Consider the following 27,824-nt stretch of genomic DNA (forward strand, 5'->3'; position numbering starts at 1 on the left):
TTTGTCCGACAGAGCTGAATTATACAGAAAAGGTATAATATGTATATAAATACAAGGTGAGCAACTTCACCATGGGCTTCACCAAGGACACAGCAATCCCCTGCTGCCTTCAGCCTAGGTGCTCACACACCTGGGCTATATTAACTTTATTTATTCACCTGGATGTAAATCTAACTCCCCAACTCAGTGTGAGTGACTTTTCAGTATGCATGTATAGGGTTGCTTTGTAAAATAATTATGCAAATTGACCTATAGGTTTTGTCTTCTGAATCCATTCAGCACCACAATATTCAAAATGGAATGTGATTTACCTGCAAATTATACAATAGGGGAAAAAATAATTAGAAAACACTTACTTTACTCGTGACAGTGCAGTTGAAGTAGCCTTTATTTCATACTGACTGGTGTTGTCCCCAGGATAATGCTAGGAAAGTAGAGAATCCATAAATAGCCACATTTCTTTCTTTCTTTCTTTCTTTCTTTCTTTCTTTCTTTCTTTCTTTCTTTCTTTCTTTCTTTCTTTCTGTCTGTCTGTCTGTCTGTCTGTCTGTCTGTCTGTCTGTCTGTCTGTCTGTCTGTCAGCATCCCAATAAAATCCTCACAGTGAGCACTGTAATTAGACATGGGCTATCCATGTTCATATCTCTGGGGATATGAGTACTAATATCAGCACCACAGGTGCCACAGAGGCCCATTCCCTCCTCACAGAACCAGCTGCCCCGCTCGCCAGTCTCAGTGTGGTGCTCGGCTCCGTTGTCATTGTCATTGCATGCATCGCAGAAGGAGCTTGGCTAGCTCTTCCCTGCCTCCCCGTGCAGCCAACCACTGTGGTGAGTAGACCAGCTGGTTCTCGGGAATGGGCCCTCAGGACATCCATGGTGCCGCTATTCATATTCGTATCCCCAAGAATACAAATACAAATAGCCTATGTCTAAATGTATTGATATCCATCTGGGCCATAGTGACAGTACATCCCCAGTTGAGGCATTCAGTCAATTGTACAAGGAATAGAAGTGTCAGGTAGAAGGGAGATCAAAAATATATTTCCATCACATCCCTGTACTTGCTTGCCTTCTCAGGCTTCCAAATGAGCAGGAAAGTCTAAAATCATGATCGATCTGCATTCACTTTAACAGGAGTAGAACACTGTATGAGATCAGGGGCCCTCCTTTATCAATATCCTTAAATACATGGTGCACTCCATTCACATTCAAGTGATCATGATAAGGACATCCCTTTAGATTTTACTGCTGAACTTTATTCATTTATTTGATATATGGTCTTCCATTCCTCACAAAAGCCAAGAGTGGCTAAGAGTCTACATAAAGACACTAAATGTAAAAACACGATGTAAAAACCACTAATGCAGAACCTGCATTGCTGAGGATCTGTTACAAATATGTCAAAGTCTGGGACTGAAGGGATGACTGGGAATGAGGCCAGCATACATAACCTTATCCCTCTACCCATATGCTATGTTCAAGAAAATGCCTATACAAGGCTACTGTAATATAGGATACTTGAAATAAAGCAAATTCTGTGAATGAAAATCTGGGCAAAATATTAGTGACAACAGAGGGTGGGATTAAGGTAATAAATAAACATATACAGTATTTCGCCATACTGGAGAACACAGTAGCCTCACTAGTTCCTACCTCTGTTATGCTTGCACAGTTATTACTCCTCTTATCAGGATATCTCAGTGGCTTAGCACCTGGGACTTTGTCCCCACTGTGCCTCCTAAGGTGGTGGTGGTTAAAAACATAAGGCACAGTCAAAATTATAAAAACATTGACGGGTATTATATAACAGATACAAGTTTTAACCAAAAAACTAAGTATCTGTTAAATATTGGCACAGTATGTATGCTGTTCCTAATACTGCTGGTTTTTTTTAATAACTCTGATGGTGTGATTTCTGAGATCTGCAACTGCTTATAGTACTGTGAAATTTCTTGATATTGTTTCCAAAGCCCCAATGACTACAGGGACCACTGAAGTGTGTTTCTTCCAGAGGGGAGTTGTTTTGATTGCCAGGTCTCTGCATGTTGTTAGTTTTTCCAATTCTTTATTTTCAACTCTGGCATCCCCCGGAATTGCTCTCTCAATGATCCGGACATTTCTTTGTTCTAGTACTACTATGTCTGGTGTGTTATGTTCAAGGTGTTTGTTCGTTTGGATCTGGAAACCCCACAGGTTCTTGACTTCTTCATTTTCTGACACCTTCTCTACCTGATGTTACCATGGGTTTTTGGAGGCTGATAAGTTATATTTTGTGCATAATGACCAGAGCACTAACTTTGCCACTCTATCATGTCTAACTTTGTGACCTATTTGTACAGACTTTGGACATTCAAAGATAAGGTATGACACAGTTTCATCTTTTTCTTGGCAGAGTCAACATTTGCTGTTAGCACTAACTCCTTGGATCTTAGCTTTCATCAATGTTGGTTTGGCGTGCTTGTTCTTGTGCAGCAAAAATCAAGTCTTTGGTTTCTTCCTGAAGGGTCCTCAGTTTAACCATACCCATGTTGAATAATGATCATGCTTATTATGATTATTATTATCATCATCACTCTCAGTATCTGCTTCTTTGTAATACTAGGATACAAACTTTCCAATGATTTAAAATATTTTAAATAATAAATAACATAATTTAAGTACAGACTAGTGAATTATCACAATAAGGAGTCTTACTAGTTTCAGGTTGTATGAAGTATCTGAGCTGTTTTCAGTGGTTTGAAATTTCATAGTGCCCATGTAGAAAACTAAAAAGGAAATACAATAAATGCATAAGGATCATCACTAGGAATAGCAGTATTTAGAGAAGCTCTGAAAATAGTTGAAGTACAGACTTCCTTGCCTAATGTTCTTTACATAAAAGCTAAATGTGATGTTCTGTAATTTTATACTATGTTTCATCTGACTCAGATGTATGACAAACCATGGTCTGTTATTAAAAGAGCAAATATAATGATCTACAAAAGCTTACACTAAAATAAATCTGTTAGTCTTTAAAGTGCCAGAATATTTTGCCTTTCTTCCTCTCTTCCCGCTTAAATGTTGCCAACATGCTAAGACAGACTAACAAGGCTACAATGAAGATGAAGAAAATATAACTAACCTGTATCATTACAAAGGACTGATAAGTTACATACATTATTGTCTATGCCTTTTGTTCCTGCAAAGAAAAGAAAAAGTTAGATCAAAACAGAAGTTCGTATTTTAAAACAATGACTTTCCTCCATTTCCTCTATCAATATTAAGTGCACGTCCTATGGAATCAACATGTTTGCATTTTCAAAAGGAGTGATGGCTTATACTGTAATGCATAAAGATGGGTGGAATTAAATATTAATACCAAACTGCCCAGAGTAGTGCCCAGTACTAATTGGGTGGTATACAAGTTCATTAAACAAACAAACAAAGGTTATGCAAGTGTTTTGGCAAGATGGTGAACTTGGCTGACTGAGACCTATCCAGACAGACTGAACCCATCCAGTTCAGATACAGATCAGGTATGTCTGGATCAGATTAGATCAATTCAAAAAGAGTTGGATTACTTTGATGATACAGACAATAAAAGAAGAACAGAAAATGTTATCTCCAAAATACTGTGAGATAGTATCATACAGGGAAAATGCCAAGCAGTGAAAGGAGAGAGGAGGGAAGCTGGACTTTGCTCATTGGCAGTGCTAACTTCCAAAGCAGGCAAAAATCTCAGCTGCACTCTTCTGTCACAGTGTATGTAGGAAAGGTTGGTGGAGATTATTAATTTGCCTTTTTCTAATTCTCTGCGAGCATTTTCCAAAGGTCTTTATGGAGCTTAGCAGTAGTTCTGGATTTCTGCTTCCTTCATTCTATCAGTACCAAGCTTCAACTACTCAACCATTTACAAAACCAGCTTCCTTGCTCTTTATTATTTGTTTACAGTGGTGCCTCGATTTACGATCATCCTGACATATGACCATTTCGAGCTGCAACCAGCTCAGGCCGCAAAATTTTGCTTCAACTTGTGTCTGGAACTTCAAGTTGCAATCAAAAGAGGCAGGGGGAAAAGGCGGGGAATTCAAATTAGAGGGCTAAGCGTTGGTTGGGGAAGAGCTTCTTTGTAGCTCTTTCACCCCAATGGTTAGAGTGTGTGCGTCAGAGGAGGCTTGCCTGGAGCGGTTCCACCCCCCCCCAGCCCCATGGCACTCTGCTGGGGCTGGCTGTGTTTTTTGTTTTGTTTTGGTGTGTTTTTCAGCCCCAGCATGTTCCTATGGGGCTTGCAGTGTTTTATTTTTTTATTTTTTGGTTTTTTTCTCTCTTCTGGAATGGATGAATTGCATTCTAATGCATTCCTATGGGAAATGGTGCTTCGACTTACAACCATTTAGAGTTATGCCCATCTTCTGGAACGGATTATGGTCGTAAATTGAGGCACCACCTTGTTTAATATGCAACTGTCTTCCCAGAACTGGAACTCAAGACAGCTGAAAATATATTTTAAAAACAGTAGAAAATTTAAAAAATAAAGTTACAAACATTAAAAATTAATTAAATTCACTGGCTGAAATCCTGTTTGTGTAATATCCATAGCATAAGGCTGATGACATTACCAGCCAAGGCAATTTTTTTGGAAAACAAATATTCCCCCTCCTGATCGAAGGGACTTATGGCACTGCTGAGTAATCCCTCTCTTCTTCAGATTTGTCACTCACTATGTGTACAAAAGTGACAACACCGGAAACAGCAGGTGGGGCTAGAGTGCTCTCCTTTAACCACACGAAGTAGACACCATTTCTAAATAACTAAATAGGACTGGAAAGTACAGGCAGCTGGCAGCAATCACAGACCAAATTAGGGAAGAAGGATGGAACTGAATGAAAAGAATCAATAAAAGCATTTTTTCCAACATGAGAGGAAGGGTGAGGAGATAAGGAGCTCAGTCAAGAAGAGGGCAACACAAGACTCTTAAGGATTCAAAGAGCCTTAGCATTGTAGAATCTGGTTGCCTGAGGGTTACCAGAAACCAGCTTTTCATCATAGAGCTTTCTTTTAGCTTGCAAGGAAGCCCTGTATGAAGCTAGTAAATAAAAACTGGCTTGCCTGCTCCACACATCCTTTCCAGTCATGATGGAGCCTGGTAGGAGCTGAGACACACCTACCATGATAATAGCCACTTTACTTTGAAATGCCTGGACATGCAATCAGATTATGCTACCAACCTGAACTGGGGTCCTGTACTGTTTTCACCCCCAAAATACCACAGCAACTATTTGTCTTGGACTGTGTTATCTGCAATCAGTGTGTTTTTAAAAATGGAAGTGACTAGATTATAATTTTGTAAAGGTTTGTTTAATGCAACTTGTTCCACACACTTCAAGTATGTAGCATAGTTAATGGAAAATGAGTGGACCGTTGGAACGAATATGAAAAACATAGCAGAAAATAAATAGCAGTTCTATTCCTTACGAATTTTGCTCTAACCCTAAAAAGAATCTCACAATCTTGTCAGAACACCAGGAACACCATGAGAAAAAGTCAGGAACAAATCTCAAAATGCAGGTCCTGCAACCATCTTCTGGCTTAGTGCAGAGATTTGAAACATTGCTTTTCTGACTACAGCTCCCAGAATATTTTTTGCCTTGCTGGCTGGGGATTCTGGGAATTATAGTCCAAAGAAAGAACTTTCCCAAGCTCTGGAATCCATTACTATGGATTATGCCGGGCAGTGCTCCTTGGAGTTGATATTCAAAATCATCTAGAATGTCCAACCCTGCTGCAGGGGCAGCTATATTTTCATTACTGGCCAGGTTTAGTACAGTGGTGCCTCGACTTACGAATGCCCCTACCTATGAACATTTCAAGTTATGAAAAGCTCCAGCCACAAAATTTTGCTTCGACTTGTGGCCAGAGCTTCAAACTAAGAACAGAAAAAGGCAGGGGAAAAGGGTGGGAAATTCAAACTGTTAGTGGCGAAGAGGCTGCTTCTTTCTAGCTCTTTCTCCCCAGCGGTTAGAGCAGGGGATCAGGGGACTTTTTTACTCCTGTGGGGCAGAAGGACAAGGAGAGGCGGGGGCGGCTCTGGATCGCTGCTGTGTGTGTGTGTGTGTTTTGTTTGTTTGTTTGTTTTTTGCAGTCCCAGCGTGGGGATTGCTCGATGTTTATTTTTGGTTTGGTGTGGGGTTTTTTTGCAGTCTCCGGGGCTTGCTCTGTTTATTTTTGGTTGCTTTTTTAAAGCCCCAGTGCCTTCCGATGGGCCTTCTATGTGCTTTAATATATTTTTTTGTTTGTTTTTTTTTGAAGTGCTGGAACAGATGAATCCCGTTCCCATGCATTTCAATGGAAAATGGTGCTTTGACTTACGAAAACTTTGAGTTATGGCCACCGTTCCAATACGGATTAATTTCGTAAGTCGAGGCACCACTGTATAACAGGCCTTTGAAACAATAAGAATGTGCAACATTGAGCATGGCTGGCATTCCACAGTTTCAATGAGCTTATAGTTCCTGCCAACCCCATTCTTGGGCCTTCTTAGTGCCAATACCAAGCTAGCTGATGACGGCAGGGGTTGCTGGGCACCACATCAGAAGGGCACCAATTGGGCATGTTTGGCTTAATGGTGGTCAGACAGTGTGGTGACTTCCTAACTTTGCAATCTGTATGGAGAATGATGGTAGCATCATACGTAGACTCATCAATTTATTTCTGAATGTAGTGAAAAGAAAGTGGATTTTGGGTTTCCATTTAAGTACATATCCAGCTTGGACAAAAACTATATAAGCAGAGTGAATTGTATGGCAAACAACCATAACATATATTACGTTTCCGTTTTGTCTTACCTATCACGTCACTAGACACAGATATATTATTGATTCTTGTATTCATGATTATGCCTGCTGCTGTCATTCTAAGAGAAATGTTCTTAATAGGTGTGTCAAAACGTATTTTATCCCCTACCTTTTTATTAAACACTTATGTTAATATTCTACTGCAGAAGTGCAGAGTAAAAGGGCTGTTGAGTAAATATCCCTTCCCCTCCAGCAGGCTCCACCTTGCAACCTGCTGCATAACTGATCTTGCAACCAATGAAACAACAGGCATACAATAAGGAGCATCTGCTGGAATGGTGGTGGGAATGTTCACATGACTGCTCTTCCACTCTGTATTTCTACAGTAGGATACTGGCCATAGTAACCTGTTTGGATAATAGCCACAATATGAGAAATGAGAGCTAAATGTTCAGTTGCATCATGCAACTAAAACTAGTGCTTTCTCATTGTTGGCTATGAAATCATATTTGCTTGCCAATTATGGTTTTCAGAAAGCCAGCTATAGTTGCGTTAACAGTATTTATAGTAAGTGTCACTGTTACAAAATAAAAATAATTGCATAAATTAGCCAAAAAAGAACAGACGAATTCCCAGTTGAAATAAATGTAGATTAAGAATGCTTTAATTTAGTTCGGAACATACTGATTTGTATTTTCATTACCCACAGTAATCAAAATACAGATCAGTAACCCTACCCAATTATTTGCCATGTCAGTAAATAAAGACTGGAACATAGCAACAGTTACACCCGGGCAACACCACAACATTTATTTTAATGGCATTCTAGCAGGCTGACGCTGGTGTTGCAAACAAAGAAACCATTGTTACAATTTGGGTAACAAACTGGGAAAAAGGCATACCCATTGTTGCTGGAAAATATTCCATCCCAGTCGTCATTTCTAGAGAAAAAGAAACAAATTAATCCAAATGTAATGATATATATTGAATCTTATTTATTATTGTCATTAATTATTAATATCATAAAACACAGAAGCTATTCAATTGAAACAAAGAGAACCATATCCATTCTACACAATGTTAGTGGATTTAACAAACTATATGTTGGTAATTTGTTTTGTTTAATCCACTAACATTGTGTGAAATGGAAATGCAAATCAATTGGATTTCAGGTTTTACATATAAATACTTACATATTAGAAAAGGCCACGGCTTTATTAATTACAGCAGTAGCAGTCCCTAGCCAGCCCTGGACAATTGGATCCAGTCCATTGAGAAGCCCATGTGCCCCCAATGCCCACCACCACTATCATTTATTTCAGCAGTGCTGAAGGTTCTTCCCTGAAAGTAGGCATCTTATGGAGGCCACACAGGTGTACACCACTCCATGACTCTCTGCCACCCAGTCTGGAAAAGAGGGGCTTCCACTCTGGTCTGCCTATCCCACAGTTCTTCTGCCATCCAATGTGAGGCTGTCAGGGAGAATCCCCAGCCAGCCAGCCAATCAGGAGCTGGAGGGGGTTACCCAGCTGCCACCTTCATTTCCATTCTCAGGACCTCATGATTACCACAATCTTCTCTGCTCCCTGGTAAGTCTGGGGCAAAACCCGGCTCGACTGCAAAAGGGTTGTATTGATTTCAGCAATGTTAAGTACAATGGAACAACATATCTGTCTGTGCCTACTACTACTGCAGTCACAATTGCTGCTAATAATAAGGAAAAGACTTTATTGTACAATAATAAAAAATGCTTATTGTTATTTAGCATTTGATTTATATTGATTTAAATATTGTTGGCACTGTGACAACAGTATAATTAAGATAATAAACTACCATCAGCTGTCTGAGCACAAAGAGTCTCTTTGTGTTAACATAAAAGAATATTTGCTTTCAGGAAAATAGATTTAGCAATGTTTGCTATACCTATAAATACAGTCACAGCAAATGACAAGGTCTGGTTTTTCCCACTGATAAGATGTTAAATTTTTGCCATTAGTCACAATGGCATTTCTTTAATAATATTAGCCAGCCCTTTCCTGCTTATAAAGAACACGTAAATGAAAATGCACAAATTGATTGTGTAGCTAGTTAGCTATGTTACTTAAAATATATGAACCACACAGATCAGATGCTTTTCACACAGGTTTCAAATTTTGTTCCACCAGAGAAGGCCCTAAGAGAAACACTGTCAACAAAGAAAACAGTGGACTGCCTGGACGAAAGATCTGATGTAATAGAAGGTAGGTCTTAGAAGCATCTGATCAAAGCTCAGCGATTTAGGGATCTGGCTACAGAGCCAGAGGTTGGGAGTTCAATACCCCACTGTGGCTCCTTGACACGGATGGGACTTGATGATCCACAAAGTACCTTCCAGGTCTGCAGTTCTAAGAAAACTGCCTGGAAAAATGGTTTTAAATGAAGATAATAAAATTGTAGGGCTGAACCAGATGGGTGCATATTTCCTATTGGATATTTCGTGGTACAAGTAGTTCAGAAAGAGCTCAGAGTGTTTAACCATTCAAAAAGAGGGCCAGAATCTTCGCCCTCCCTGAGAACTGGTTTCACAATGACACCTCTTTCACTACTTGACCCCCTTTTGACTAAGACTTTATTCCTTGGAAGCAACTATGCAGAATGTTTGCTAGTTTCAGTGAACATTTACAAATTACTTCTCATTGGGCAGCACTTAGCCAGAAAAACTGTTGAAGGGAAAGAGCATGACACTTCCTACAAAAGCAGGACTTTCACTATCACCCCCCAAACTATGCATAAAGTTAACATTCGACATAAACCTGTTAAATTACAATTTTTTTAAAAGTGCAAAGACCAGGTTTAGGCACAACCACAGCTGTGCCTATAAGTGTGTCTCTTTATTTTCTGAAGTACTTTCTCATATATAACTTCCACTTGAGTTTCAGACTTGGGGATTCCTTGAAAGGGGATGGACCCGAATCTTTTGCAATTAAAAGTGGCGATAGAACTTACCAACATAGACAAATTCTTTGTGCAAATGATTCTTACCTGCAGTATTCAGAGTTACAGCTGTAGATGGGTCTAAGGATTAAAAAAAAGGGCAAAAGTAAAATAGGTGGCAGAAACTGAGAAGAAAAAATAATTTTAAATGCCAAACCTACTCTATGTTAAGAATACTAATAAAATCTTGCCTGTAGCACTGTTAGGATAGGTGACAAAAGTGACAATGGATGAGTCTGCTGTGAAGAAAGATTCAATTTAATATAAATGCAAATGTAAAGATGGAATAATTTTCTTACTATCTGTTGGTCAAGAAGACGAAACTTGAAGTAATGGGTGCAAACTAAAAGGAAATAGATGGCTGCCTAAATATTACAAAGCAACAATAATAGCTATTGGACAGATTGCCTGAGGAGATGGTGACCCCTCTTTCACTGGAAGTGGTTAAGCAGATTCTGGAAGGCCACCTGCATCTAGCACAGTAGATCCAACCTCAAGGAGGAAAATTGACTAGATCAGGGGTCCCCAACCCCCAGTCCGTGACCCGGCAGTGGTCTGTGGCCTAGGCAGAACCAGGCCGCGGACACAGATCTCCTGCCCCCCCTGCAAGCACCCAACCACAAGTGCCATTGCACGCATGTGCACAAGTACACTCCATCCACTGTGAGTCCACCATGTGCATGCCCCACCATGTGCATGCGTGCGAGCGTCTCCCACGAGTGCAGCCACACGCATGAGCATGAGCACATTCCACCCCCTGCGGGTGCGCCACACCCCCACAAGCATGCCATGCCCCCTGTGCGAGCATGCCACACACCCCCAACCAGTCCGTGGCTGGGAAAAGGTTGGGGACCACTGGACTAGATGATCTCAAAAAGAAACATTATAGCTTTTAAAATCCTGCCATCCTGTGGAATTCTGAGAGTGGAACCACGCAGAGCAAGGCCTGGGCAGGCAGGCTAATATGGGAACCAGCTCTACAGATCCTTCTTATACATTCTTATACTGAGGGATGAAGAATATGTTATTCTCCAGATGTTGTTGAATTGCACTTCCTACCATCCTTCACAACTGGTTATGCTGGCCGGGGCTCATGAGCGTTGGGAGTCCAACAAGCTTTGGAATGCCACATGTTCCCTACTCCTCATATTCAAAAATCAAAGCAAAGCATGCTGCTTATATACCACCCCATAGAGCTTAAAGCATCCTTTGGGTGGTTTACAACTTAATTATGCAGGCTACACATTGCCCTCCCCCCCCCCAGCAATCTGAGTACTCAGTTTACTGACCTCAGAAGGATGGAAGGCTGAGTAAACCTTGAGCCAGCTACCTGAGCCTGTTGGGTTTGAACTAAGGTTGTGAGCGGAGTCTTGACTGCGGTACTGCAGTTTAAGCACAGTGCCATGAGGCTCAGTGGTTAAAGGCCAATTATTATTTAAGATACTCTTGAATACTATTTGAAAATCTTTTTCTATAGGGAATAATACCGAAGAGAAAAAATAAAACAGTCTCATGATCACGAGATTGGTAAATTGCATTCCCATCTAACAATTCCTCTTAACCTGTTTGTACTCAGAGCACACAACAAAGATGTGCAAGTTACTCATGCATCTGCTGTTGTTGTCACTTCCCACTTCCCAAAGCTGCTTTTATAATTCACACAGTTCCAATTGTCATTCTGAGAAACTGTGATAGTTATGCATAGTTTAGAGATGTTAGTTTTTCACAAGTTTCTCTGGTGATCTGCTAACACTGACCCTTTTAAGAAGATAAAGCAAAAGAAAATACTGTAAAGCATGAATACTGGAGGGCAAAGTAATAATCAAGAAACAAACAATTTTTCACCAGCATTCATGAAATTAATTAGAAGACTGTCTGAAAATGAAAATATTATTATTTTTATTCTAGATTAGCACCTTTTGGGGGGAGGGGCATAACTCAGTAAAAGATTCACACACCTAATTCCCAATTTGGCATAACATGACTTCTATAAGAAACCTATTTTCCTGTCTGGACCAAAGATGAGCAACTTCCAAAGGTTTGTGGGCCACATACACTCAGCCCTGGACCCCTTGCACTGCCACTTCTAAAATATACATATAATATAAATATATTTTTCTTTATATTTTTTTAAATTTGAAAATGCCTCTTCACTTGCCCTGATGACCATTTTTTAAAATTTATTAACTTTGAGGAGTGTGAGCAGACAGAGGTAATATAGAGGATATAACATGGTAAAATCACCTTCTATGCCCCCTAGACAATATCAGGGGACTTTTGAACAACAACAACAAAGAGTGATTTTTTAAAATGTTCTAACTGAAATTGGGTAGGAGGGCCGCATGCATCATCCAAAATCTGCTCCTGTATATGAATGTGGACATTCTACAACAGAGAATATAAGCAAGACATGAATATATATATATATTCATGTCTTGCTTATATTCTCTGTTGTAGAATGTCCACATTCATATACAGGAGCAGATTTTTTTTAATGGTCTGCTACCTCATGGACTTCAACGTAAAGTTGTACATCAGAGTAAAGGGCAGAGCCTGAGTAATTACTTTCAAGAAAAGTGAATATAATTATATGCTGAAGCCAGCCACAACTGAACAGTATGAGAACAACACTCGCTTTCTAGAACATCATCCAACCACTGCTTATTTATTAATGGTTTCAGTGTGTCATTGCATTCCATTCTGACCACCTGCATTACTTTTTAATCAATATAATGAAGGATATTATACTTTATCTAGTTTTCTTAAGTGAAGCTTTTAGAGGGGAAAAACCCAAGAAACAAAAATAAAGATACCTGGTGTGCTTGAAAGTTTGTCAAATCCTGATGAAATGTCAGTAGCATCTGCTGTAGGGATAAACAACAGTTAAATACATTTGTGAGATGAGAATTAAATAGTTCTTTTTTTTTTAAGATGTGTCTTCTTGGGTGGCATAGAAGTTTAATTAATAAATACAGTAATTAAATAACTAAATAAATATTTAGTTTAAATATTCACCACAAGAGGGCAACATAAAACTATATAAAATGAAAGCAGCCTCAAAGAAAGCCCCACAACAGGAAAATGCCACACAGAGAACCATTACGGACACCCTGTGGAATAATTCACATACTAATAAACTTAGGCCTTCTGTTTAAAACAAGGGTAGTGTTTCAGGGCTTGCATAAACCTTGCTAGTAGAAAGATATACTTTAAATTAGAAAGCATATGTTTCCCAACAACACACAAAACTGGATAAAATAAATTGATATATCTATATTTAATTTTCCTTTAAAACTCTGCTGCATCTGCTCTTAATTAAAAATCACATCCTCAAGTGAAAGAAAAAAAATCTCGACTGCAGTAAAAACCTATCTGCTGATGATCAAATCATACTGACCCTTTTCTTGTTTGAGTATCACACTAAGCCACTTTTTAGTGCCAGGCTAGGGTAACAAGGCTGAATAAGTGATGGGGTCATATGCTCCCCTCCCTCCCCTCCCCTCCTCTAGAGTGGCCAAAATATAAACATCGAGAAGCTTTTAATTTCTGCTTTCAACTGTGTTCTGTTAAATCTGAACAGAGGCAAGTTGCGACTACTTGTCTGAATAAGCCAAGCTCAAACATGAAATATAATTCTAGGGTTTTTTGGATAAGCCATAATTAAAAGTAATTGTAGTTCCCTGTTCTGACATAACAACAAACCATAGCCAGTTTAAAGCAGAAACCAGGATTGATAGCATAGTATCTCAGCCACACTAAAGGACAGCAGGGAAAATGAAGCAGTTACATTCCCATTGTACTAAACTATGATTCAGCATCATGTCTGAACAAAGCCAAGAAATTGATTGTATGAAATGGGCATCAGTTCTACAGGTTTATTAAAATTTCAGTCCTGTGCACATCTAAGCCTAAGCCTTACTGAATACAGGGGGATTCACTTCAGTGTAAACATATATAAGCTTGCTATACTATTGTTTAACCAGTTTTTTAAATTACTTACTTACCCTTACGTTCTTTCTGTGATACTCAAAATGATTAAACAATTACAAGGACAATATGTTCACAATAACCATTAAAGCAAGTAACAGTTGTCAAACTCAGAAAAAAAATATGGGTCTGTTTCTTCATCTTGTTTATTTTTATTCTGCAAGACTGAATAATTTTATCACTATTCAGGCTTTTTTTCTGCATGGGGGGTGATAAGTGTGTGTGTGTGTGTAAGCACCCCCAGTCAAACATGATGTACACATGATAGCATCCTGGACCTTCATGTGCTGAGCACAACGGTCTAAAGAGGTCTCTGTAAGCACTTTGGTCTGGAAGCAGTCAGAGAGCTCCCACAATCAAATATCCTTATCATGATCTCCAGTCACAAGAGCTCTATATCTGTGGTCAGCTGAACAAAATCAGAGATCTCTTTAGAGCATTATGTTCCACATGCAAAGATCCATGATGTTGCCAGGTGTTATGGGACTTTCAGAGTGGGGCTTATGTATGTGTTCTAGAGATGGGCATGAAGCACTTTGTGCCTCTTCATCACAAGTTGCCTGCACAGCAGCGCAGCTGCTATGCATTCCCTTCCACCTCCCCCTGGCTCACCCACTCACCAGCTGGTGCAAGCTGCTCCTTCCCTCCCCATTCCATGATCTTCCAATCTGGGCAGGAGCCCAGACTTCCCTTCTTCGCCTCCTCTAGCAGCTGGCCACTCAGACAAGGAGGCAGGGCAGGGATTCCTGCAGTACTGCTTGTGAGTGGTCAGCTACTGGAGGAGGTGGAGAGGGAAGTCCAGACTCCTGCCTGGACTGGAAGATCAGACGGTGGGGAGGGAAGGAGCAGCACACGCTGGTAGGTGAGCTGGCGGTGAGGAGGGGAAAGAGAATGCATGGCAGCTGTGCTACTCTGCAGACGACGTATGACAAAGAGGCACAAAGTACTTAATGCCCCGTCTCTAATGTGCTTGTGCCCCACCACCACTGCAGTCCTATATGTGAGAAGGTAAATGCATGAATAAAACTTTTTTAAAAAGGCAAGTTACAGAATTGAGCTAAAACACCTTGGTGACAATTTGCAAAGAGGGACTAGTACTATGGGGGCATAACAATTTCATTTAAGTCATATTCAGTAAAGGATTTCATGCCAACAGCTGAGCTGTGATTAAACACATTGAAAAATTAAGACTCTGTTACTTTCTAAAATAAATGTGTTTCTTTTACTTATTCTTTTGGATGAATAGCAGATTGCTGCCATTATCATTGCTCTTGCCTGCAAAAGTATGCTGTTTTGTTGCTCTTTATGCATTACCATGATTTTGTGCAGCCTTTGGAAAATATGCCAAAATGTTCCTTAGTTCCCTCATGTGGTCAGTTGTTTATTGCACATTGAGAACAGAGTCATGATAAGCACAGTACAAAACATAACTTCTATCAGCACTTTCTTCCCAGATAATTTGACTGCCAACCCCTTGCCCACCTCCCATGGTGTAGTCAATCAGTGGTCATTATGTTGTCACCCACCTTTGAATGCCTCTTACCTATTACTGTTAAGCTATCAGCCCCTAGGACTATCATAAAATAGACTGACTCAATAAGCGAAGCTGTGGCCTTCAGTTTGCAAGACCTGAGCCAAGACTGTTGAACTAAGGACTTTTTGGAGAAGATTCATTCATAGCCTTATTAAAAGTTACTTAATGACCCCTGACAATAGTATTGCCAAGGACCTTTATTAATCATTGATAACCATCACCATGTGGTTATCTAGTTGCCTTGGCACAACAACACCAAACCTTAATAAAAAGAGAGAAAGAAACAGAATGGAACAGGAAGGGAAGGGAAGAAAAAGAAAAATAAGCAGACCCAGGCACTAGGTTTGAGATGGACAGGATTCAGCCAGTTTTCTTGCTGCCCTGGCTCTTTCACTGCTGCTCTAGCCAGGTGCAATAGCTTCAAACAAAATAGCTACAAACCCTTCCACATCAGCTCAAACCGTCACACCTTCTGAAGCGATGTGAATGCATTCAGTGTCAAAAAAGCAGAAGTCTCAACAGCAGAGGGGAAAAAATGGAGGCGGGGGGAGAATCTGGGCTGATTCATGTTGACTTCTACATCATGTAGTCAACAGGAATAGTAAGAACCTGACCATTCCTATCCCAGAGCATCTCCTGAATTGTTTGTCAGTAGCGTTGCCCCCTGACATTACAGCCCCCTTTTCACTGTGCAATGAAACATGCTACAACATTTAAGAAGGCAAACTTAATGATTCCAAGCTTTCGTACATCTCTTGTGAGATTTTTTTTTAAACTCTCTCAAGAAACAATCTTGCAAAGAGGGTAGAATCAGCAGGAATATTTGAAGAAGAAATGCGTTTTCAGTCATAAATCAAGACGTTCAAAACCAGGACACATGGCTTTCCAAGACTATGTCATTCAGTTTCTAGTGCTTTGCTGTTCATCTTTTCCATACATTCTATAGTTTGGCAATGTATGTGTGCGTGCATAAGGGTGTGTGTGTGTGTGTAGTATTTCAAAACTATGATCCTTTACTGAACAACAATACATCGAGGACTGGCTGCACCAGTTATTCTTGGAAAAGATTATACAGTAATCTCAGATATAAAGCAAAGCATAGGTTCCCTTATGATTTATAAACGTAACATACAGAAAAATATTATCCATGGCTGAATATTTCTTAAATTAGTATTATCAATTACATTTTTCTATCAATATGCAGAACTGAATGCCTTTTCTCACCCAAGGATCTAGGTCACCAGGGCTGTTCATTGTTTCTTAGCAAAAATCAAACATAACAAATAGACATACTGGCAAACAGACTTCCCATTTTTATAGATTTCCAAATATTTCTTCCTCATCAATATCCATGCATTTCCTTCTGCTTTATTCAATTTTTGATTTTGAGAGTGTGAATAGGGAACAGCATTCTAATTATATGCATGTGTATTGTACAGCAACTAATAATTTGTAAATACAATATAGATAATAAGTTTTAAAAAGCGGTAAGAATTTTTTAAAAGCAGGTATTCATATAAAATGCTGTAAAGCGGCATTTGTATCAAATGCTCAAATTCAGCTATTTCAGGGGTCAGTGAACTTTTTTACCTTTTACCCTCCAAAAAATTTATATACGTCGATATTATCCCCTTGATTCGAAAGATATCGTGAATCCAAAATGTTAGGACCAAACTCTGGCAGATAAATGCTTAGCTGTTAATTCTAGACAAGGAAATACTTAGACATGTTTTTATTTGGCATTGTTTTAGGAAGCTTAAAAGCTCAGTTCACATTTTGCTTCATTGTTAAAGCATAAAGGGCTTGATGATATAATCTGAACTACTCAGCCATCCACTTTCTTCATGCTCTTAAAGCACTTAAGGGATACACACAAGCCCTGCATAGCTATTTTCCCCCAACGAGAAATTATCCTGTATGCAAACTGCACTCTGTTTCAGAGTTCAGACCACAGTACCTTAAATATACCATATGTGTCAGGTGCTGTCAGGTTGCTTTCAACGTATGGTGACCCTAATAGGGTTTTCAAGGTATCTGAGGCAATTAAGGAGTGGTTTTACCATTGCCACACCCTCTATGGATTTCCATGGCTGTGCAGAGATTTGAACCCAGGTCTCCTGAGTCAAGTCTGTCAAACTATCCACTATACCATACTGACACATAAACATCTTATCTGATCTGATTTCCAAAGCTAAGCAAGATCAGGTTGGTACTTGGATGGAAAACTATCAGAGAATACCTTGTACCTCCAGGTAGGGCTGGGAAAGAATCCTTCCTGAAGCCCGAGAGTGACTACTGCCAGTCAAAGTTGCCAGTTCTGGACTAGATACCTCAGTGCTTTGACTCAGTTATATAAGGCTTGTGAAGAAATTGCCCAGGTGGAACCTGTGAAGTATGGACAATATTGTGTTCCTGAAGGCTTTCATGGCTGGGATCTGATGGTTGTTGTGGGTTATTCGGGCTGTTTGGCTATGTTCTGGAGTTTTTTCTTCCTAATGTTTCGCCAGTCTCTGTGGCCAGCATCTTCAGAGGACAGGAGCTAGTTTGTATAGTATAACATAATGATTGCTGGTGTTGTCCAGTACTTCTGTGTCTTGAAATAGGATTTCATGTCCAGCTTGTTTCAGGGCATAACATCCAGACCAGAATCAAAGATTCTGCAGTGTCTCTCATGCTGTTCCGTTTTGGTCCGGATGCTACAACCTGAAGCAAGCTGGACATGAAATCCTATTTCAAGATACAGAAGTACTGGACAGCACCAGCAATCATTATGTTAGACTACACAAGGAAGCCACTGAAATCCACAAACACCACTATAGTTTTAACCAAAAAGAAGAAAGTCTAAAAACCGACAAAGCCTGGCTCCCAGCACTGAAAAATGCAGTCTGCGGAAAGGTCAATGAACTCTACCCGGCCACAAGGACTGATGACCACGGTACACAAAAGACTGGCCAATGACACCCATCAATCACAGTGACAGATCATCCCCCCCTTCATCACAACAAAACACACATAACAAAAAACACCCTGCTCACAGACAACACCCAATCTCCTGAAAAGAACAAAAACCCTGATCCCACAGCTACAGATACTCAACAATTCCACACAGTAAACCAGAACACACACAGAATTCTAGTTCCTGTTCTTTGAAGATGCTGGCCACAGAGACTGGCAAAATGTTAGGAAGAAAAACCTCCAGAACACAGTCAAACAGCCCAAAAAACCCACAACAACTATGGGCAGTACTTTAATATGAGAATATGTGTGGGCTGGAAGAATTCAAAGAGAAGAAGTATTGCCTTCCATCAAAGGATGCATTTCAAAGGAACTAAGCTATTGCCCTCTTATTTATTCTGGGTGATCTGGCAGTTCAAAGTAAGCTTTGACATGCACTAGGTTTTACTGAATGAAACTCTTCTGGCCTAAGGGTATGGAAATTTGGGCTGAGGGCAAGAAGACCCATCAAAGGAACAATTCATTATCCTTCAGAAAGCTTAAAAGGATTACAGGTAATTGAAGTGTTGTGATCTTGGAAGCTGAGCAACCTCTCATGAGGGAAAAACTTTGCTTCCGTGAACTGGCTTCTTGCTTCTGAGACCAGGTTTGGGTAATGGATTTGTTTAGGGACACATTAGAGAGCTAGGTTAGCTAGATTTCTTATTCTTATTCTTATTCTTATTCTTATTCTTATTCTTATTCTTATTCTTATTCTTAATAATAATAATAATAATAATAATAATAATAATAATAATAATAATAATAATAATAATAATAATAATAATAATAATAATAATAGTAGTAGTAGTAGTAGTAGTAGTAGTAGTAGTAGTAGTTGTTGTTGTTGTTGTTGTTGTTGTTGTTGTTGTTTCATCATCATCATCATCTAAGTATGTATTTTCTTTTGTAACTCTCCAAAACTACTTTCAGAATCTTTTGAGTAACTTTTTTCCTTTTTATCATTTTGTAACCATTTAAGCTTCGCTTAATTCCTTTTCCTTTTAATAAAATACTGAAAATCCTATCCAGGTGTTGGTTGGATTCTGAGCACAGAGGAAATCCAGGTACTTATATTCAGTCTCTCAAGTTTCCCCATCTCAAGGCAACAAAGTGCAGGAAGGTATGATCACCATCAGAGGAGCTAGAACAGGTAACCTTCACAAGGCTGCTTTCACCATTCTTAGAGTTCTAATTAGGTAGAATCCATCCATATGTAAGGGTTGGAACCAAGCCAGCTTTATTTGTCTGTGATGTTCCTTAAGGATGCAATTGCACAGACACGGCCTCTTATGAATGAGCCTCTGTACAAGTACAACTACCATTTCTTAGCATATGACTCCAATGACCAAAGCAGACGACAACAAAGTAATGCTACAATAACAGAAATCACAGCTTACACCAGGTTGGTTACACTGGTTCATATGTGCAAAAGTATTCCTGAGACCATCCTCAGAAAACAAAAACAATCTTCTGAAAAAACTTTTCAATAGCCCTAACACTGCAGATACATCTGTTATGTGGCAGATGACAGTCCAACCTACACTGAGATCCTCTTCCCTAAACTGCTACTATGTGCACTACTCTAATAAAGCAAGAACCTTACCCCCAGATAAGTATTTATGATCATGTTCTGTATCTATAATGAAAATGTTCTGATTTACATGACACAAATTTACCCAGACTCTGTTCAGATAATGACAGCCCATTAGCATCTCATTAAACAATTTTAATCTCTCTTTCTGAAACTGCAAAATTGGCAGGGTGTGTGTGTGTGTGTGGCGAGGGCAAACAGGTGAGTGGCCAGGTGCTGCAAGGCCACAGTACTTATGTTCAGTTCAGTGGATCACAGAACAAAGAGTCTATCTTTAGAGCCTTCCTCAATTTAAGCCCTGCACTAAAGGTGTCCCGAAAAATCCAATTCATACATTTTCTCATTTGTCTTTAACATTACCTGTTGCAATGAACAACCAAGTTAGTACCCTGTTTCCCTGAAAATAAGCCCTAACCTGAAATAAGCCTTAGTTAAGTGAAAGCCCGTCCTCCACCACTGTGCAGCAATCAGAAGTAGATGACATGACTGTATTTGAATAAACGTTGTTGTTGTTGATTAGTCGTTAAGTCCTGTCAGACTCTTCATGACCCCATGGACCAGAGCACGCCAGGCGCTCCTGTCTTCTGAATAAAAATAGATGGTTGTAAGGTTTTTTTTTTAAAAAAATAAACATAGATGGTTGTAAAGAAAAATAATAATAAAACATCCCCTGAAAATAAGCCCTAATGCATTTTTGTAGCAAAAATTAATATAAGACCCTGTCTTATTTTTGGGGAAACACGGTAGCTGTGATTAAATCTTTCCCTGCATTTTAAAGGAGGCAGAAAAGTAGATTAGCTTAGCAGCTGGTGCAAACCTGAACTTTCTGCCGATAAAATTCAATTTATCTTGTGCCCATCTCCAAGGCATCTAAGCACAATATCCAGTGGGATGAATGCTGGGGGTGGGGGTGGGGGGTTAGGGACTGCTTCAACTGATATTTCTGCATAAGAAAGACATCATAAAGAAGTTTCAGGAGCTCCGGGAAGAAAGCTATTTTCCATGGCTACTAATCAAAGCAGAAATCCTGCACATTCCAAAGGACTTCTGTATTTCATCCAGGACAACTCAGCACCTTGCAGGATCCCGCCTTAGCAGCAGTGAATATACAATGAGGAATGTCTTCCTGCTTGCTCCTAGGTCTTTTGCTACAGGGGGAAAAAGAAAACGTACAAAAGAGTTCTGCCTCTGCTCTAGATAGAAATGACTATAAAAAAAACTAAAGGAAACATCTGAAAGTACAATCCACATTCAAACGTTTAGTGAATCTTCAACATACCGTATGGTTCTCCTCATTACAGTTAGCCTTAAAAATAAATACTAGTAATATATCTGAAACATAATATCCTTCAAACTATTGCAAAAGAATGTGAAATGTGTGTGTGTGTTTTTTAATTGATCAGTGCAGTAAGCATTCTTTCCATCACTTCTATGGAATTAAAAACTATGTGTCAAGAGAATCAACACACTAAGGGTAAATGTACTCTTTATTAGTAAAAAACACATAGACTGTTAGATCAAGGTAGCCAGGTCAAAATGTAAGTCCAGAGGGTATAAACAGTAGAACTTACACCACATGCAACTTTATACCTCATATAAAGTATATATAGTATACTTTATATATTTAGTAATAAAGTTCCAAACTTTGCATCATTCACCAAGAAATGGCTCTGTAGCCACCTTGTTTCCTTTTATAAATAGCACTAAGACAGAAAGCATCATGCCTTTAACAGGTGAAGGGTCTACAACAGTGGTTCCCAACCTTGAGTAACTCAGGTCTTCTTGGACTGTAGTTCCCAGAAACCCCAGCCAACACAGCTGGTGGTGAAAGCTTGTGGGAACTACAGTCCAAGAACACTTGGGCCACCCAACGTTGGGAATCACTGCTTTTTAGATAGTCCAGAATGTAATCAGGCAAGAGAAGGCTGCATTTGGAAGCCACAGAACCAGCATATATTGTGGAGTCTGACTCTTCTCCACTCCACTGAGGGGCATTAGCCCAGGTCCTCTACTTCACTCTCTTCCTCCTCCTTCCCACCAACTCTCCTCAGTTCTTCCTCCAGCTCCTTTATATTCCTTGCTTGATGGGAACTTTCATTGGCAGGCTTTCCCCCACTTCTCTTCTTGCCCTTCTGGGTCTCTCTATCCTCCTGGCTCCACTGGTGCATTCAGTCAAGGGTAATCTCCAGGAGAAGGGATCCACCCTGTGCTTGCCACATAGCTTTGGCAGGGACCCTTGAAGAGTCAGTATAACACGGAGATAGACCTTTCTTGAGTGTCCTGCTCACTTGCTCACAGAGAGGTATGTGGAAAAAGTGCCTTTCCTCCCACCAGTGGGAATAAGACAAGCTACTCCTGCTCTCTTATTCTATGAAACGTTCCCTGGGGTTGCCAGCAGTCATGGTTTTATGTGTCACCATCATTACCACCATAATCACTATCATCCTGCATTTTAAAACAAAGATTTTCAGAGCAGCTTATGGCTTAGGCATATAAATACAGTAACATCATTAATAATTTAAAACAGCATCAGCACAATCTAAATAACAACACAAACTAAAACCTCAGAATTAAAACATATCTAAAAGGTCAAGCAAACAGAAAGTTCTGAATTTGGCAGTGAGAATGCATCTGATGCCAGACAGACCTCTCTGGGAAGATAAATCAAAAGCTGCAGAAGTACAGTGAACAATGAATATATTCCCTACTTATCCCCCTCACTGCAGAGGACTGGTGGGTGGGTGGGACTTGGAGAAGAAACCCTACTTCTTCAGGAATGAGCTAGAAAATACTATTCTTCTGGTACCAGAATCATTTAGGGGGCTGAAAAGGTAAGAATTCAGCAGTGTCCTTGGAGAATACAGCAGTACCCTTGAATCCTTTAAATTATTAATCATGTTATTAATAGTGTCAATGTCACAGAAGGCTAGTGACCAAAGCTCAGAAGGTTTTGGATTCAGTTTATTGAAAGAAATGAGCATGTCTTGCACTCTAAGTGTGCTAACTTGATGCAAACCTGGAACATTTCTAGGTAATTACTCATTTATTATTGATTTAAAATACTTATACCCCGCCTTTCTCCTCGAGAGAACCCAAAGTAGCTTACAATATTAAAACAAATAACATAAAACTTGGAAGTGGAGGCAAAAAGCAGCCCCCCTCTTAGGCAACCAGTTATTGGGGGGGGAAAACTGCCTGAAGAGAAGGGTCTTTGCTTGCCTTCGGAAGGTAAGAGAGTAAATGGGACTAAGCGATATGTCAAGCCCCCAAACTTATCAGAGGTTCAGTTGATCAAGAGGAACTACAGCACTGCAAAACCACTCAAGGCTGTCAAGATTTCATGAAGAGTTACCCAGATAAGGCTCCCTTGATAATCTCGGCAGCTGATTGATGGATAACTTTGTCATCATCTGTGGGAGCACATATTTGGCCAAAGCAGATGACTCTTGACAGATGCTGTTCTCTAGAAGGTACAGCATCCTCCATACTCTCCATAAATGCTTCTGCTTGCTTTGTGTACGGAAGTGGAAATTGCTATGCCTAACAATCATTCTGACTGCAGGAGTGGGTATCATCTTCCCATCCAGCCCCCTTTTTTCAGGGCAGAATGAATTTGTTAATGGAAGACCTATTGAGAGGCGAAACCCTCAGACGTGTTGGATAATGACTTCCATTGTCCTCAGACTACATGGCCAATGTGTGGCAAATATCTATGCAAACAAAGCAACATATGCCTTTTCTAGAATAAAGGTATTGACTTATACGCATGGAATAGTCACTGAAATAAGACCCACTTGCTACTATCACAGAGGCAAGGGTGGCTACCTGCACTTATGTCATGCAGTCTAGGAGAATGCCTTTTAAACAGCACACCCAGTATGAGAAACAAATAAAAGAATTAGAAGGGGGAAATAAAGGAAAAGTCATATTATTAGAGCTCTTTCTTTCGACATTTGACGAAGAAGCAGGTATGTAAATCAGCAAGTCTAGCATTTCTAGAGTTACAGTATTCCCCCCATGTTTAATCATTGCCCTTTGAAATATAGTGTGCAAGCATTTTCAGAGTTATGCATGCTTATTGGCCAATTGTGTCTACTAGATGTAACAAAAACAAAGTAAAGAAACGACAATGACAAAAATTCCTAATTGTCCTCTCCTCTTCTTGACATGCACCATAAAGAATCAACGTTCAGTTCAGCAGTCCCTGTAACACTAGCAGAACACAATTGCAACCCAGAGTGCCACAGAAACACTACTGATCAAGTTCTAGTCACCAGGATTTCCGCCCAGGCAATGCATGCTTAGACTTGAACATCCTCACTTTGGAGTTGGCCCTGCCTTTATCCCCGCACAAATGCACTACTGCTTGCTGCCACTCTACCTCCTGAGGCAGGAAGAGAGCCAAAGAGACCGTTGCCTCTTGCCTTCTGTCACAGGTACTCAACGATACTCAACTTGCTGTAATTCTGGCTAGCTGTGGCATTGCTCTGACACACACCAGAGTCCTTCCATGAACCTCAATTATTCAAAGGTTTACAGTTGCAATTTTCAGTCTATATACTATACTCAAAAAGATGATACAAAATAAAGGCAACACTAGAATGCAGAAGTTGGGAGAAGGTGATTTGGCGTTTAAGTATGGGTGTTGAAATTTAAGTGCTTATTGGGAACCATAGCATGCAGATGTAGCCCTAGCTCAAGCATTTATGAATCACTGATACAACAATTTTTCATATGCCAGTTTTTCAACTGCTAATTCTTTGAATCAAAACTCATATGTAATTTTGAGATCAATAGATGTCCCATACTTATATGGACAACCCTCATACAGTAGGCTTTAATATGTAGCATCTAATTACATACATCTGTTCCTCTTTGAAAACAGGTAAAGTGAACCCAGTCTGGATTGAGAGTTTAGTGGGGTGCGGGGAGCTCTAATCTCACTGCTCTGCTGTGGTTCCAATCTGGATCAGGTTCATTTCAACTAACTATGCAAATTGCAAGTACATTTAATTTTACACAGGAGAAAAAAATACTGATATAGATGCATGTTGCAAATGACTATTTACATGTTTCTCAGCACAAACAGTTGTCCAGGGTTTGTCTGAAGCTTAAATATACTTTTGACTCCCACTAACAAAACAAAAATTTTCCCCAAAATGGACCATGACAGTTAAATGCAAGGTTTCAACAGGATATTTTATGAATATCATTTCAATAAGTTTTATTTTAGATGTATTTCCAGACAGCCTTCCTAGACATTTAAAAAAAGGTGGTGCAATGTGTTACTACATCTTGCTAGTCTCTAGTAACAGGTTCACAATGAACGCAACAGTTTCCATTTCTCTAAAGTCTGTTTCCATGGGTGGAGGATTTTAGACTGGGTGGCACACCCATTTGCACAGCTGAATGGGATAATGGAGGCAGTAATATAAAGCAAGCCAACTTACTTTAGTCCATGGTACCAGCTTGTACCCACGCTTCTGGCTGTTTACCAGGCTGTAGACTCTCAAGCAACTGATATGCAGATAATGTTTCTAAATCACACATTTCATTCCTTTTCATGAGGACTAAAGAACTCTTTTCAGGTGAGACATTGGTAATGATGCAGATCAGCCTGTAAACTCAGATCTCCTCCTACTGTTTTAGGACCAAACAAGACACTACAGAGCACTGGTTATAAGCAGCAGCAATTCCTTAAGAATCAAAAGGAATCCCACAATCTAATATGCAATTTAACACAGCTCATCAAGGTAAGTAGGTAGGTATACTTTATTACGGTCAAAGACCAGCAAACAGCTCATCAAGCAGCTTTCGTGTTCTAATTACTGTATGTGCTAACTATAGTGTCTAATTTGACATGTACATACCCATGAGAGCCTCCAGAACCAGCCATTTTCCTTATTAACAAGGTGAAGCCCTTCCCCTCCACCAGCATCTTTGTTAAAGTAAAAGAGGGTTTTGCAAAACCAGAAGTGAACTTTTGATCAGTGTTGTTCTTTGGAAGGGGGCAGTTGTGTGGCCCCCAGCAAGCCAGAGGAGCCAGGAAATTCGTTCCCAGAATTTTCCCACCCTTGATAAAGGAATTACATTTTTAATCAACATTTAGCCAAGAAATTCTCAAATTCAGAAATACCAATATAGGATAACTTACCACAAGGCAAAGAGCGGCTGTATTCTTTAGTCTTATTATTGTAGACCCAGTTATTATTTCTCCAGCGTATAATAGTGCCATCTCGGCAATCTTGAGTATGATTTATATCTCCACTAGACCACATTCTGAACATGTACAGTTCACCAACCATCCCATCTGGAGAAGGTGAGGACACGTCAGGATTTTGTGGGCATCCAAGTAAAAGTTGCCCATTTGCAAGAAGTTGTCTGGTTTCAGATAATTTTTCAGACCTTTTTTCTTTGCCATTAATATAAACACTTGCTTCCTGGCGTCCACTTTGCCATCTTATGCATATTTGGTACCAGGTGTCCTCATCCAGTTCTTCTGACCAGGTGATTTCTTTGCCAAACATCCAAACAGTGAGTTTATCACCACTTCCTGTCAGTCCAAGTTCATAGTGGTCTGATGCTGATAAATTACCATCTGGTGCTTTGCTGTAGACAAATGCTGTCCAGTTATTTTTGGGACTGTACAGCTTAAAATAAACACAAACTGTGAAGTTTCTAAGAGCAGGCACAGAAATCCTTGGTGATAAAGTCCAGGCATCTTCACATGAAGTATTAAACACAGCTCTGTATCTTCCCAAGAAACCAACCTCAGCTATTTGAAAGAAAACAAACTTTTAAAGTATTTATGTGCAAAAATTACATGCTTATGCAACATTACTGTGATTTTCTGTACCTGTATGTCTAATCTTATGACAAAATAAAAATGTTTAAAATGTGAAGAACACCTAAAAAAAAATCTACAACATTTCATATTTAAAGAGCCCCAACAGTTTTTAATGCCATTTTGCTGGCATGGGAAGAGTTTTTGCTGAAGATTAAAAACTCTGCCTTGATAGATTAGAGGTGATTTAAAAAATATTAAACTCAGAATTCCTTCCAGACGAGGGTAGGCTTTCCTTGTTCAGTTAAACCAAAGATGAGGGAAGAAGCCATGTTTCTGTATGCTGCAGAGGATCCTGTACACTAGAGAGGTGACATAAGGAACCTGTTCAAGGGACAACCACATTGACAAAAAATACAAGAAATATGACAGGTTTGGGGTAGGCTGATTCACTTTTTTTTTTTTGCATTGATCACACAATGCAAAGAGAAAGTGAATCAGCCCAGAGTCCCCACTCCCTCCAACTGCTGGGGCTTCTGCTTTTAAAAAAATCCAGATCTTTTTGCATTGATTCAGAGATGTGATCACTTGAACCAATGCAGAAAAGGCACACACACAAAGAGAGAGAAAACAGTGCCTTGCTGAAGCACCTTCCCCCTTGCTTCTTATCTTGTGAGGGAGGATGAGCTCTCAGGCAAAACAACATACACTGTATTACGAAAACCCATACACCTAATAGTAACACACAGCACAGAAAATCCTATATGCATCTATTCCCATATCTGGTATTAAATATACAACAAATGGACTAAATAAATAACTAATAGCTTTGCATCCTTTCCCAACATGCAAAATGTGGATTGTGGCCTCTGCTGCTTCATTCTGCCTAATAGTAGGACTGGCTCTGAGCAATTCTGAATCTTTCAGTGTGCTATAAAGCTGAATTCACCTCTATGCTAAGTGTTCAGCTGCTTGGCAACATAATTTGCTGACTAAATTATTGCACACATATAGTGTATAACCCAAACAAAATAAACACTGATGAGCATATGAGCTGTGTAGAGCTCTCTTTCCGTTTTAATTATTCCAGAATTTCTACAAATGATAAGTTCTTTATTAGTGAGAGCCACTGCAGAAAAAAACATCACGCAAAGCTAGGGTGCCCAGAGGTTTGGATTAGGGC

The 27,824-nt window shown here is 39.7% G+C and overlaps 1 protein-coding gene across 2 annotated transcripts in view; it reads right to left on the reverse strand.

Moving 5' to 3' along the window:
* The window catches only part of ADGRG2 (adhesion G protein-coupled receptor G2), a 75,368-nt gene that overhangs the window by 32,314 nt on the left and 15,230 nt on the right, over positions 1 to 27,824 (reverse strand). The window contains exons 3-10 of one of the 2 annotated variants that reach the window (XM_020789189.3): positions 26,012 to 26,632; positions 12,562 to 12,612; positions 9,940 to 9,987; positions 9,797 to 9,829; positions 7,678 to 7,716; positions 3,124 to 3,180; positions 2,697 to 2,767; positions 357 to 424 (exon numbers count right to left, since the gene is read on the reverse strand). In XM_020789189.3, the coding sequence (XP_020644848.3) occupies positions 357 to 424; positions 2,697 to 2,767; positions 3,124 to 3,180; positions 7,678 to 7,716; positions 9,797 to 9,829; positions 9,940 to 9,987; positions 12,562 to 12,612; positions 26,012 to 26,632 (988 nt within the window). The remainder of the gene's footprint in view (positions 1 to 356; positions 425 to 2,696; positions 2,768 to 3,123; positions 3,181 to 7,677; positions 7,717 to 9,796; positions 9,830 to 9,939; positions 9,988 to 12,561; positions 12,613 to 26,011; positions 26,633 to 27,824) is intronic. The other variant, XM_072994323.2, reaches the window with a different exon arrangement.

The sequence above is a fragment of the Pogona vitticeps genome, chromosome 3, assembly GCF_051106095.1.
Source record: "Pogona vitticeps strain Pit_001003342236 chromosome 3, PviZW2.1, whole genome shotgun sequence".
In the NCBI taxonomy this organism is placed as follows: Eukaryota; Metazoa; Chordata; class Lepidosauria; order Squamata; family Agamidae; genus Pogona; species Pogona vitticeps.